Source organism: Artibeus jamaicensis, unplaced genomic scaffold (genome assembly GCF_021234435.1).
Source record: "Artibeus jamaicensis isolate MK-2021 breed Jamaican fruit bat unplaced genomic scaffold, CSHL_Jam_final contig_548, whole genome shotgun sequence".
Lineage (NCBI taxonomy): Eukaryota > Metazoa > Chordata > Mammalia > Chiroptera > Phyllostomidae > Artibeus > Artibeus jamaicensis.
Window position 1 is genome coordinate 14,858,144 of NW_026521883.1, and position 14,705 is coordinate 14,872,848.

A 14,705-nucleotide genomic window follows, 5' to 3' on the forward strand; every position below is an offset into this window, starting at 1 on the left:
AACTTAGAGAAAAAGAGAAAATTTGACAAAGAGAATGAGGTGGAAGGTGGTCCTATGAAGTGTTTTGCTCTTAGGACTATTCACATGGTGAGGTAGTGTATAGCAGTGTGAATAGAGGAAGTTTCAGCTAAATTTTTCTGACAGAGTCTACATTTGATATTTCTCTCTCTAGAGAGGCTTACATTCACTTGGATGAGAACCAATCCCGTGGTCTCTGGAATATCTTAGTTTCTTCTCTGGAGTGATATCACTGACAAACAATAGGGCACCCAAGGGAGAAGCATTTGTCTAGAATATGAAAGCCAACCCATAATTATGCATATTAATGGTGTCAGAGCAACAACTTTCACAAGCAAATCAAACGATCACATAATCCCCAAGTCCCTTTTCAGCTTATCTGTTTTTTACTTTTTTTATCCATCTGTCCTTTCTTAATTTTGTAGGCTACTTGGGAAATTGTAGAGATGTTTTCAGGGGGAAATGTCACTTAAGTATGGATTTAAACATGACCGCTCTTATGATTACTCTAGGGGCAGGGGACCTATTAGTCCATCACAAGATGTCTGTAACAGTCAGCAACAAGAAGCTTGTTTCAGGTGGCTGCTTTCCACTGACTTTAGCAAAAGGCCTTGAACAAGCAGACAAAGTTACTCAGATTAAAGACAGAATGAATTTCTACTTATGCAGCTAAATGCATAGGCAATACATGTAAATATTTAATAAGTGACTATGAAAGGGCTCTAACAAACACAGAGTCAATAAACAACCTCAGTGAAGTATAGGAGAACAGTTTGCATTTTGCTTTGTATGGTGTTTTCTTTATTCAGTTAGATTAACATCTAATGATTTCATCTTTAGTCAACAAGATAGTAGAGAGACCATCAAAGCAAACTACGGGAGAGTCCAGATTGATTCGTGCCAAACAAATGTTTGTAGCTAACAGCTGTATTATCACTGATTCTAATTTACGCAGCTGGGGCTCTCCTTTCATTTCCTAAGTGCATGGTTCGGACGCCCTCTCTGCTGCAGGAGGAGTGAATCAGGTCAGTCTCTCCTCTGTGCAGCCTCTCCCTCTGTGTAGGTGGGAAATCAGTGTGCTCCAGTTTTAGCTACTTTTTTAAAAAACAGCTAATGGGCCTCTTTCTAAGGTTGTATTATATTAAATATCCAGCATTTGAATAAAATATTCCAGTTTGATGTGTCAGTACATTGGATATACACTCTTTAAATCCTTGGCTTTCTTTTAATACTGTAACCTAAACTTGAGTCCTGGAGAATAAGAGAAAGCGTGCCGCAGTCTCTGCTGGCTGAAACTCCTTGCTTGTGTGCAGGTTTCTCCCCCCAGAGCTCAGGCTGAGCATGACTAGGCCCTACGATCTGCACCCTGCAGTTCACCTGGTTAGTGGGACTCACATGAAGTACCTTTGACTTGAGCATTACTCACCAGACTTCTTGAAAAAAATCCAAACTTGATTTTTAAAAATATCCTTGCTGGTGTAGCTCAGTGGATTGAGCGTGGGCCTGAGAACCAGAGTATCACTGGTTCGATTCTCAGTCAGGGCACATGCCTGGGTTGCAGGCCAGTTCCCAGCAGGGGACACACGAGGGGCAACCATACATTGATATTTCTCTCCCTATCTCCTTCCCATCCCCTCTGAAGATAAATAAATAAAATCTTTAAAAAGATGTATCTGCAATAGGAAGGGAGAGTCATATGTAACAGAATGGCTAGGTATACAGGGCAGTAGATCCAGAGAATCTATTAGTTGCTGGTAGTATGTTTAGCTGTCAGAATTCTAGTCGTGGCAGAGGGGTCCTAGCCTCCAGGAGAACATCTGCAGAAGAGAAGTGGGAACCACAGAGGGAGGCAGCCGTGGGGCGAAGAGCCAGAGGCTTGCTGTGGGCCTCAGAGGCCACTCCCGGCTCTGACACTCGCTGGGCGCCTGTCAGCAAGTCATTTCTTGACCTCTCTGAGCTGTGGTTTGTTTGTTTTGTTTTTGTCAGCTCTAAAATGAGGTAATGATTCTTGCCTCACAAGGTTGTCATGAAGATTATATAATGTTTGTGAGAACAAGCAGCAGACAATTGGTACGCAATAAATGATCATGTTAAACAGTTAGAAAATAGAACCAACAATGAAAGGTTAGAGACAGCATTAGAGAAATGCCCTTAAAGAGTCCTTAAGGTCATGGTTCTTAACCCTAGCAGCACATTGGAATGTTCTTGGGAATTAAAAAATAATACCCACACCTGAGTGCCCCACTCCAGGTGAAGATCAGAATCTGTGTACAGCCCAGACATCGAAAAATCATTTAAGTGCATGGGAACTCCAGTGTGGCATCGGAACCTTAACGCCATGCCTTCGTTAACAATGCAGACATTTAAGCCAAAGGGAAGAAGAGGAAAGCTAAAACCCACGGTGCTAGTTATGGCAAAGCTAAGCCTCGGAAGTAGTGTCCCGTGTCCCAGTCTCTCCCTTCTGTTTCTCTGATGACTTCATGTTCTCTGACTTCCAGGGACCTCAGGAGCAGCTGTCATGTTCGGGCCCACTGGCTCATCAAATGTTGTTGAAAACTCTGTGTGTGTGTGTGTGCGCGCACGAGCGCGTCAGCCTGCAGGGGAAGACAGCTGTTAAACAAAAACAGCGTGTCAGTTGTGTGGGATCAGGCAGTGGAGCTGGAATACCAAACCCTGTGGGGAGGGTGGGTCTGGAAAGCTAGCTTTTCAAGCGAGGTTAAAGAGGTAGGTCTGAAAAAAAAAATCCGTTTATCAAGTAAACAGAGGAGGAAAGGCATTTCAGATGAAACAGCTTATGCAAAGACCAGCATGTTCTGGGAGGGGCCAGAGGTTTTATGTGGCTGGAGTGATGGGTGTGTGGTGCTGGGATTAGTAGGAAAGAGGCTGGATTGTAATCAGTGGCTATGTTGGTTTTCATAATCTGAATTTCACAGTACAGTTCTGAAATTGCTGTTACCACTTAAAGTAAAGGACCTACTTAGATGCCGTGGTCCTGTTACTTTCTGGTGGAAATCTAAGCAGATGGATTTGGACTGTTATTGCTGAATATTTCAGAGAGACTAGCAATATCCGATAATACACATGTTTGGCATTTCTGTTTCCATCATAGTGGGAAGCAGTGAGCACTGCAATGAAAATTAAGAAAGGAGAGGAAGGTAGAATCATAGAGTCAGTCTGTTTGGGGTTTAAGAAATGAAAATATATTGTAGAAAGCAGGCATCTTCAACCAGTATATTGAGTGAGATCTTGACTAGAGATTTTTCTATTTATAGAAAAAGTGGAATATCTCTGGGGTGAAATTCACCCTAATGTATGTAATTAACTAATCAAGAGAAAGAAGTGTCTTTGAGAATAAATTCATCCCTGTATGGGTAGTTAATTAACAAAAAGTAAAATTTTACCCAACTTTAGAAACTCTGTTCAGGGGGAAGCAGTCTTGAATGCGAGGCGTGGAAAGCTGTCTTGAATGCGAGGCGTGGAAAGCTGTTAGTGTTCTCTTTAACCCTGTAAAACTAATTACTTTCCATGCAAAGTGCCAGGTTGCATTTCCAGCCTGTTGCATTGCCGTGAACACGATTCTAGTACGTTCTGGCTGGTCCAGGAATACTTCTGATATCAGTCTTGAAGACTGTTCAAAACCAGGATGGGAGTCAGAGTTGGTCTGTGCCAACATTCCTGCTGAGAATTAGCCCAGTTCTGTGATGTGTGGGGTAGCCCCAGTTCCCTGCCCTTGCCTGTTCGGGGTTCATAGATACAGTCGAGAGACTTTGCAGGAAGTGCAAAGTTAGGAAACCCCATGATAGGAGCACTGGCACTTTTTCATGATGAGCTGTGAGTGAGAAACTAAGAAAAGATCAGATTTTTCTACCATTCAGTGTAGCTGTGGTACTTCTATGAAAAACTACTGCTCCATGAGGCTAGAAGATGCGGAATTGCGGACTGACTCTCAGAGTGAGCAGAGGCCCCAGGAGCCCTCTGTGCCTTTGTTTAACTCCAACAAACTGGATACCTAAGGGACAGATGAAGTGCTTGGCTTGCGCCTTCATTCATCAGATGAAGAAACTGAGGGTCAAGGAGCTGAAGTGGCTTTCCCAAACTGAAGATGGATTATGTGTTAGGAACCAAGCCAGCATTTGTGGTACCTAGGTCTTCTGACTCCTATGGGCTAGACGATAGTCCATAAGCCTGAGCATGGTTATAATTAGCCAGCTTGTCAGAGATAGGGCAGGAGGTGCATAAAGGTATATTGTGAAATCTTTGATGATTGGGGAAAAAATAATGTTGAACTCAAAATCTGGTCTCTGTTCCTTTCTCCTGTTTAATCTATATGCATTTACAATATGTTTCCCAAACTATATGTTTATCTGTTTTATCTTACAGATCAACCTGTTCGATCAGAATAGGGCTTGGTTTTATTAAGTACATCTCTGTTGACTTGGCTTGTAACCGCTCAGAAGACCTGAAGGTCCAGTCAGATGTTCATCTCACTAGGCACTTTCATCTTCTAACCATGTGTTGAATTAGGGGGTTCAGTACGACCAGTGTAGCACGTGTCTTCAAGGAACCCCACCTATTACATTTCCACTTAAGATGGCCCAGTGAATTCCAGGCCATTGTTTGACGCCGTTATTTGATGCCCGTTGTTTCATTTGTTCTTAGACTTTTTGATCCCATAGGTTTTAATTTGGGAAACGTTTGCATAGTGTTTGTATAAGTGATAGTCTAGGTTGGTTTGCATAGGACCTGTCATGTTTTATAAGCAGACACAGAGTCATTTCTCACTAGAACTCATTGCTTTTAAATATTACTCTTTCCTATTAAGAGTTACTTACTTTGGATTTGCATCGGCTCTCCTTCCCATCGCCTCTCCCCCTCATGATGATGATAATGAGGCATGCCTCCTGTTTGGGGTCACTTAGCCTCGCTCTGCTGGCAGGGAGAATTCATGAGTAGTAATATATTCTCCAAAGAGAGTCTGACCTGGAAACTGAGAACGTCATGGGAAGGCACACAGTGCCTGATTCTGTAATTAATGAAGATTGTTGCATCCTAGCCCAATTTAATGGGTAGGGCCTAGAGTGGTCTGACTCTGGGTCATACTGAAGTGCTACAGAACCATAATTTCATCTGTTTAGATCTAATCCAGACCCATATTTTCCTCTAAGTGGACTGCAAAACTGCACTTACTGAGCACCTGCTGGGTTTGCATGGGAGTCCTCTTAGCTGTGAGTTCCCTGTCACTAAGGGACTGTGCCCAAATTGCACCTGGCACACAGTAGGAGAACCAGGAGCATGTGTTGAATGAAGGAGATTGGTGAAATCAGGCTTTTCGGAGTGTCCTGTCCTGAGGCCACTCCAGATGGAAGTGGTTCTCCCATCACCTAACATATCCAATTCTTTCTTGAGACTGGGTGCAACTTGATCTTCTTCCAAAGATGAAAAGGAAAGGCATTCATTGTTCATCTGAGATTTACCTTTCAGTGTTTAGCACAAATGTGGTTTCTAAGGAAAAGCTGGCAAAGCACAGACATGGGAAAAATTATTCTTAAGTATTCTTCTCTGATGACCACAGACTGAGCAAGATTTTTGTATCATTACTGTAGCCATGAAAATAATCACTGGACAGCGTTCCTAGTGGATATACATATCAGCCCATAGAGGGTTCGTGGAAGGTCAGAGGGTAGGGCAAACAGAAATACAATGCCACTAGGGCCAACACTCTCTTTACCAACTCCAAACATTTATTCGGTGTTTGCATATTTTGCAATGTATAAAATCCATTATTTCTTCTCACTTCTGCTTATTTTTAAATGTCAGTCTGAAGGCAGAATATGTTTCTAACTGATTGTGATCATTTATGTCTACAAAAGGTGATATTTCTACTCACTTTGAAATTAATTTGGAGTTCAAGGATGAGGTGTTGGTGGTATGACATACACATCAGGGGTTCAGTATGTAAGAAAGGAAGGTGCCAAGGGAAGAATGCTGGGAGGAAGGGAGGGAAGGAGAGGGAGGGAGCTCACACTTGTGCTCTCAATTCAGCCTGCACAGAGTCTGACAGGTTCTGCTTGGAACCAGCTGGGTAACCTGCTAATATCCATTGACTTCTAACTCTTGAGTTTGCTCACCTTTAAAATGGGATAGTACCTAGTTTTTATGTTTTTTGAGAGCCTTAAATAAGTGAATGCATATAAATGTCTGGTACAGACCAACTCAATAAATAGTAGCTTTTTAATACAATGAATAATGATGTTCAGGACTTCCAGGGATTATCACCTTTGAGAAAGCACTTATCTTGCTAGACTTTAAAATGAGTCCTCATCAATTTTTTAAAAATATATTTTATTGATTATGCTACTACAGTTGTCCCATTTTTGCCCCCTTTAATCCTTTCCCTTTACCACCCCTGTCCTCATTCCCCCTCCCATTTAGTTCATATCCATGGGGTGTACATGTAAGTTCTTCAGCTTCTCCATTTTCTATACTATTCTTAACCTCCCCTGTCTATTTTGTACCTACCATTTATGCTTCTTATTTCCTGTACCTTTTCCCCCATTTTTCCCTTCCCCATCCGTGCTGATAACCCTCCATGTGATCTCCATTTTTGTGATTCTGTTATTCTGGTTGTTTGCTTAGTTCATTTTTGTTTTTGTTTTTTTAGGTTTGGTTGTTGATAGTTGTGAGTTTGTGTCATTTTACTGTTCATATTTATGATCACCTTCTTTTTCTTAGATAAGTCCCTTTAACATTTCATATAATAAGGGCTTAGTGATGATTAACTCCTTTAACTTGACCTTATCTGGGAAGCACTTTATCTGCCCTTCCATTCTAAATGATAGCTTTGCTGAATAGAGTAATCTTGGATATAGGTCCTTGTCTCTAGACTTTGAATACTTCTTTTCAGCCTCTTCTTGCCTGTAAGGTTTCTTTTGAGAAATCAGCTGTTGGTCCTATGGGAATTTCCTTGTAAGTAACTGTCTCCTTTTTTCTTGATGCTTTTAAGATTCTTTCCTTATCTTTAACCTTGGGTAATGTAATTATGATGTGCCTTGATGTGTGTTTCCTTGGACCCAACTTCTTTGGGACTCTCTGAGCTTCCTGGACATCCTTTGCCAGGTTGGGGAAGTTTTCCTTCACTATTTTTTCAAATAAGTTTTCAATTTCTTGCTCTTCTCCTTCTGGCACCCCTATGATTTGGATGTTGGAATGTTTAAATATGTCCTGGAGGTTCCTAAGTCTGTCCTCATTTTTTTTGGATTCTTGTTTCTTCATACTGTTCTGGTTGAATGTTTATTTCTTCCTTCTGCTCCAGGTTGTTGATTTGAGTCCTGGTTTCCTTCCCTTCACTGTTGGTTCCCTGTATATTTTCCTTTATTTCTTTTTTTATAGCCTTTACTTCTTCCTCTATTTTGCGACCATATTCAACCATTTCTGTGAGCATCCTGATTAACAGTGTTTCGAACTCTGCATCTGATAGGTAGGCTGTCTCTTCATCACTTAGTTGTATATATTTTTTGGAGCTTTGCTCTGTTCTTTCATTTGGGTCACTTTTTTGCTTTGGTGCACCTGTTATGGATGGAGCCTTAGGTATTCTCAAGGGTAGGGCAACCCACATCCCTGGGTTGTAGAGCTGTATGTGGGGGAAGGGTTCCAAAGGGAACAGTGCTGCTTGCTTAGCTCTCGGCTAGCTTTCAGTCATTTTCTCTGCTACCCACAAGCAAACTGAGCCCTTCTGGTGCTGATTCCCAGGTGAGTGGGTTTGTATACAGTCTAGGACCCTGTGGGTCTCTCCAAAGAACTCTCCTATGAATCTGGGAGTGTCTCCGACTGCAATGCAGTTTTGAGGCTATATTTCCCTGTCCTGGAACCCTCGGTTGCATGGTCTGTCTCACTCCCCAATTGTTCCTCCCAGTTTATCCACATGCAAATGTGGGACTGCCCAATCTACCAACCACCACCTCACCTGCCCAGTCCTCCAGCGCCACCTTGCTGGGAGTCCTTTCTGCCCCGGCTGCCCATCTGCACCCCTCCTACCAGTCTGAATGAATGTTTCTTCTTTAACTCCTTGTTTTTAGACTTCCATACAGTTTGATTTTCTGGCTGTTCTGGTTGTTTTTTTTCTTTTTAAATTTGTTGTTGTTCTTTTGGTTGTGCGAGGAGGCAGAGTGTATCTACATATGCCTCCATCTTGGCTGGGAGTTCCCATTAATTAATGTGGTTTTCTCAGGGCAGAGAACACCACGCACATACACCAAGATTCCTCAGAACAGGCGGTTGTAGACACAGCTTTCTTGGGGGTATGCCATGGTGCTGTTGCCCCAGCTGCCTGTAGGTGCTGGTTTCCCTCTGTCACTATAGGTCTTAGGCTACAGTCATAATTTTCACCTGGTTGCCATTCTCTTGGCTGAACAGAGGGCCAGATTCTCCTTTCCTTTGTGTTCATGTATATTCTTCTTGAAGGAGAGAGAGCATGTTTGAGAACAGGGCCTCTGCTAGCCTGTCTTCGTAGGGAGTTTACCTTGTGGTAGAAGAGAGAGGAGCTGGCACGGGAGGGAAGGGGCAATGTGGCTGGTGGGTTGACATCTGCCCGTTCATCTTTAAGGTCAGATGTGAGTGTTTCTCAACACCTTGGTAAGTAACATTGTTCTGCAAACTAAGAGATGCTAATTTTACCTCAAAGTTAGGTTTCCTCGGAATAAGAGTATATTTTCTAAAATTTCTGGCCTTGTGATCGGGTTCTAATAAAAACACAAAGCAGTTAATCCAGCTAATGAGTAATACTGGAGACTCGGGGGAAGTCAGAGAAACGGTTTCCTCGGTGTCTCCTGAAACAGTTTGGAGATGCAAGGTGAGACCTGCTCTGGAGGGTCTAGGTACCTCCCCTTACCATCACCTCCCTTTCTCTGCATGGAAGTTGGAGGAAGAAGGGTTCCAGCTTCTCGTACCTTCATGTGGTTAACATCTGTAGTCGCTGTGTGCCAGGTCTGGTTATAAGCGCCATATATCTTAACTCAGTTAATGCTCAGGACAACTAAATACTGAGGTGGATACTATTTTTAGCTTCATTTACAAAGGAGGGAACTCTGAGGCTCAGAGAAGCTAAATAAATGTCTCAATTTATTGAGAAACAGTAAGTGATAGAATCAGTAAAATAAAAAAAAACTCAAGCTCCAGAGCCTTTTTGTTTAACCACGACTCTATACTGTCTGAGGAATTATTAGTCCTACCAGAGGATCTCAACAGGGGCTGGGGAAATTCAGCATTTCTCTCCACTGGACTTTTAAAATACTTAACTTCTGGTAGGATTCAGGCACAAGTAGCACCTTTCATCTCAAGAGCAAACTGCCTATCTGGGCTCCACAGTGGCTCAGCGTTTTCCATAAAATGGCCTCTGCCCTCCAGTGGAGCAGCACCCAGTTAGTGGTCAGGTTCTCCAGGAGAAGTCTCTGAGACGCCTTTGGCATACAGATCCCTCACTAGGTTTCCCTGCTGAAGGGGAATGGACACGGGAAATTGAGCTGCAGTACAGGCCTCAGCCAACCACATGTGGCCTGGCGGAGCATCTGTGGTCTCGAAGTTGTCTTGTGGTGGGCTGAAAGAGCAGGGCCTTGATACCCCTGCCACCATCAGTGGGTGGCTGTGGATGTGGGAAGCCCAGGGAAGGGTCTCTCCTTGGACAAGAGAGCTCTTTTTAGCTGAAGCAGCCTCTGAAGAAGCTAACAGCACTCCTAGGCACTGAGGCAATGACTTATATCTTGTCCACACAAGTTGACCACAGGAGCTGTTCCCGTGTCGTCCAGTAGGTGGGTTTGCTTTGCAGGAGCCATTACTGCTGCTTACCGCTGTTTCCCTGACCTGGCTCTGGCCATTGACCATCTCGACTGCACATTGTGCAAAACCTCTCTCCATTTCCTTTCAGGTCGGAAAGCTTATCCAAGAAGCAGCCGGAAGAAGCAATTTGAAGCGAGTAACTCTGGAACTTGGAGGGAAAAGTCCCAATATTATTTTTGCAGATGCCGATTGTAAGTCAACCACAAGTCTCACACATATTCCAGCACACTGTCCTTTGGCACTCTCTCATATCTCCACTTTTGACAGGACACTAAGAAAAAGATCTCTGAAACTAAGGAACATTCGAGAAGAAGAATGTGGACCCTTCATTCTAAGGGGAAAATAGTTTAATATTGGGAAAGAACACATCAATTGGGAACTGACTAGGGTTTGTTTTCTAGGCACTAATAAGCCATTTTAACTGTGATGATATGGAATAGGGTAGAGGAGTAAGGGCTTGGAGAGTGCTCTAAAGTGGGAAGACCAACACTTTACGCATCTGAACACCTGAAATATAACCTCCCTGCCTAGATTCAAGAGACCGGAAACTTCTCAAGTGCGCCTAGTGGATCATTAAAAAAATTCTACTTCCCTGGCCCTGCCAACATTTTCCCAAACACACACCCCCTTCTCTGTTTAGGAATTCCAACTCCTTTCTGTTGTTCCCATGACTTTCAGTCAGGCTGACCACACACCATGGTCAGTTCTGTATGAATAGACCTAAATTGGAGGTGATTACGCCTTGGCAGTAGGACTTCAGGGAGGCTGGAGACAGTAACCTAGGAAACCCCATGTCTCCAGGCAGGATACTGTCTAGTTCACTCTGCACAGGTGTGGTCTCTGTGTTTTGAAAAACTTTCCAGGGAATGAAATTCCCACATCTCTTTCAGTCACCCTTTTTCTTCTTCACATCCTGCCAGGCAGAGCTGTTTCCCTGATTTCACCACTGGAGAGAACAGAAAGCAGATTTCCGGGTTTCCAGCCCCAGCTTGGAATTTGCAGAGTTCAGCTTCAGCTTTATACCAGTTGTCAAAGGGATAAGAATTCTTAGGCCTAAATCCTCCTGAGGAATAGGCGCCTCATTGACATGACGTTGATGGATTGAGTCAGTCATTTAGCAACTAATACACACCATACTTATTAATATTATCTTGAAGTATAAGAGATGAAAATGCAAGTTATCATGTGCTATTATGCAATTCCATGTGAATATAGAAGAAATTTAATAGCTTCAAACAAAAGGCATTGCTGTTATAGATCAGTTCATTAAAATGCTAAGTAAACATAACAGCCACAGCCTGGCAGGTGTGGCTCAGTTGGTTAGGCATCATCCCATAGACTGAAAGGTCAGGAGCTCAGTTCCCACTCAGGGCATATGCCTGGGTTGCAGGTTCAGTCTCTGGTTGGGGCGTGTGCAAGAGGCAGCTGATCCATGTTTCTCTCTCACATCGATGTTTCTGTCTCCCCCTCTTTCTCCCTCTCTTCCCCTTTCTCTGAATCAATAAAAAGAAAGGAAATAGCAGTCACAAGGCCTTACAGATTAGGGTTGCACATTGGCCATCGTAGGCCAAATGCTGGGTATAACTACATTAATATGTCAAAATATTACACAGTGCTTAAAAAACTATACATTAAAATATTGATTTCTGTCTTAAAATTGGAAATCTGGCAACCATGGGCTTATATATATGCACAGCAACAGCCAAGTGTAGTGGTTTTCCTTCTGAGCCTCCGTCACACTGTTTTACTACCTGGCAGATTCAGAGCATTACGTTATCTGCCCAGCCCCTCTGAATATTGGGGTTTGAGACTCCTGTTACAGATGACGTGCTCCCATCCTTTTTTTTTACAGAAGAAGAAAGGGATTTAAAGAAGTGAAGATGTCCACGTTAAGATAGCAAGTAACATCCGGGTCTCATTAGAACCAGAACTAAGTTGCATTCTGAGCCCTGTTACTCGTGTGCTCTGCAGTGAGCGTGACATCGTACCTGGGGCTTTGGAGAGTGCAGAGAGGTGGCTCTCTAATCAGGGCCCTCCACAGGTGCAGCAGCGTGAGAACATGACTGTTTCCTCTTGTAGTGGACTATGCTGTGGAGCAGGCTCACCAGGGTGTGTTCTTCAACCAAGGCCAGTGCTGCACTGCGGGGTCTCGCATCTTTGTGGAGGAGTCCATCTACGAGGAGTTCGTGAGAAGAAGTGTGGAGCGGGCCAAGAGACGCACAGTGGGGAGTCCCTTTGACCCCACCACTGAGCAGGGACCCCAGGTAGAGCAATCGCAAACATGTCCTTTCTTTACTAAATCCCTGGTGAGCACAGAAAGTGGGCATTCAAGTGGGAGCCAGCAAAGCACCATCTTTCTTTTTCCCACTGCCTCCTTACTCCTCTACCTCACTGGAAGTATAGCCAGTGAAGCATTGCTTACATCTTACAATGCTTTTTCCATTTCTAAATTTTATTTCTGAAAAACTAAAGGATTAGGGTTACCTTAGGATACTCTGAATTTGGGAAGTAAGTTGGTGTCTCTCGGCTCAAAACAAAGACCTAGTCATGACAGGGTGGATATTGATGTTAGCGGCCAGACACAGCTGCAACCACTGGGCCTCAGACATCCCCATGGATGCCATGGTCAAGGAGGGGGCCCTCTCACCCACAGAAGCCCGTCATTCTTACCGCAGCTGCAGGGGATCCTCTCCGCCACCCCAGGCCACCGGGAGATCATTTGTAGATTGTGAACGTATAGGCCATGAAGGGCTGTCTACCTTCCTGCGCTGTACAGTTGTCTCCTACTCAGTGCCTCCTGCACTGTGGTGCGGTGGGAGGCGGTGGAAGTCCCCTCAGCCTGCTCTTCAGCGCTGCAGGTTCTCCACAGTCACCAGGGCCTATTTCCAGAAGGCGTTCTGATCTTAAACGGTAGAGAGAATCTGAGAATGTTTAAAGGAATACGTGGACCAGATCTCATCTGGATCCCTAGAGCCTGAGTTTTTCTAGTGAGAAACGACACTTCCTAAGTTTTGGGGCCATTTGAGAGAAGACTGACATTCTTGCCGAGCATTTCAAACTCAGGTGAATGTAAGTCTTTGTATTATTTACCATAATAGTTGAGTGATAAACCTGTAACTTTTGGAAAGAAGACTGACCTTATTTTATGGATTAGGGAACTAGCCCCCACTCTTTAAACTTAACCCTTTCCTCTAAAGATGTAGTAGTTCCATTCAAAATTTACCTCAGCAGGATCCATGCAAAGAGGTTGCGCATTAGCTCATCTGTTGCTTTCATCCTTTTAGTATCTGTACAACTTGTAAAACTCTTCATTTGGCTATAGAGGTCAGTTTTTCCCCACAGAGAGAATAATCAGTTCACCAGTATCTCCATCATTTAGAAATGTTTAAATCTCAAACTGGTATTTTTCACTTAGAGAACTGTTCACTTATTGGAATTCTTGGTATGTTAGTTTGAATGATACAGAATTGCCATTTTTCATGGATCAAAAATATTTAAGTAACAGTATTTCATATGATTTGCCTAGGTATGATGAAGCTTTGAAAAAAATCACAAATGATTCTTGAGAACATGTTTATTTCCTTTTTCATAGAAGGTTTGACTTGGAGTCATTAGATAATTTTTTCTGTAGATTGATAAGAAACAGTACAACAAGATCCTGGAACTCATCCAGAGTGGTGTGGCTGAGGGCGCCAAGCTGGAATGTGGCGGCAAAGGGCTGGGCCGGAAAGGGTTTTTCATCGAACCCACGGTGTTCTCCAACGTCACCGATGACATGCGCATTGCCAAGGAGGAGGTATCAAATATGGGGTCCTAACAAAAGCCACATTTTCTTGGGATGGTTTTTGGAGCATTTCTAGTAATGATGTCAGAGTTCAAATGGTTTCCATTTCGTGTGCACTGTACTAAAGCAATAAACATGGCTATGAAAAACTTTGTTTCAAGAAAAAAAAAAGGAAGGAAAGCTGGGTGATGTGCTGTCTGATTGCAGTTGTTATTAGCCAACAGAACCATCAGAATAGGCAGTCGGTGGGTCACCGGGCTGTTAACCAGGACAGAAAAAACACGCTGTCATCTTCGTGTTCCTGCAGGAGCGGGGTGGTGCCAATGAGCCTGCAGCGGGAGTCGTCCTTCCCGTCCTGCCTGCGGCTCGTGGGCTCGCAGCTGCAGTGCACCCCGTGGAGTTGACAGATGCCTGGGAGGCTGGGCTGTGGGGTATTAAACTCAAAGGATAGATTTCCATGTAATCTTATTCTGGGAAAGTTTGGAATACTTGACAGTTTTGTGCTGCTAAATGTAAACATTATTTACATAACAAAGGCAGAGAACACGTGCTTCGAAATGTGGAAAGCAGGTGAAGGAATGGCAAAGCTACCATGTTGGATCAAACTACTTTGTTACAGATCTTTGGCCCCGTTCAGGAAATTCTGAGGTTTAAGACTATGGATGAAGTTATCGAAAGAGCCAATAACTCTGACTTTGGACTCGTGGCCGCTGTCTTTACCAATGACATCAACAAGGCCCTCACAGTGTCTTCTGCGATGCAGGCTGGGACTGTTTGGTAAGATCAGCCTGTGCCAATGTTCTGGTCGTAACACATCCCACTGGTGGTGTTGGGGCCTCGTAATTCCCCAGAGCCTGGGTGAAGTACACACATAGCCTCTGGGAGGCCGGGGAGACCAAAAGCAACCAGACCTCACTCTGAGGGGTGATGCAGTCTTTCCTGGCCAGATAAGGAAATCAAAGTAAATCTTAAATTATAAATTTTTCATCTGGGAAAAAAGAAAGAAAAACTAAAACTTACAAAAGGTATCATGCCTGTGGGATTATTTCTGTGCAAGAAGAATTCACACTAA

At 43.6% G+C, this 14,705-nt stretch overlaps 1 protein-coding gene across 2 annotated transcripts in view; it reads left to right on the forward strand.

The window, feature by feature from the left end:
- ALDH1A2 (aldehyde dehydrogenase 1 family member A2) overlaps nucleotides 1-14,705 on the forward strand; it is a 144,385-nt gene that overhangs the window by 120,729 nt on the left and 8,951 nt on the right. For both annotated transcript variants that reach the window (XM_037151072.2, XM_037151070.2), the window contains exons 8-11: nucleotides 9,938-10,040; nucleotides 11,929-12,113; nucleotides 13,481-13,645; nucleotides 14,253-14,410. In XM_037151072.2, coding sequence (XP_037006967.1) covers nucleotides 9,938-10,040; nucleotides 11,929-12,113; nucleotides 13,481-13,645; nucleotides 14,253-14,410 — 611 coding nt within the window. The remainder of the gene's footprint in view (nucleotides 1-9,937; nucleotides 10,041-11,928; nucleotides 12,114-13,480; nucleotides 13,646-14,252; nucleotides 14,411-14,705) is intronic.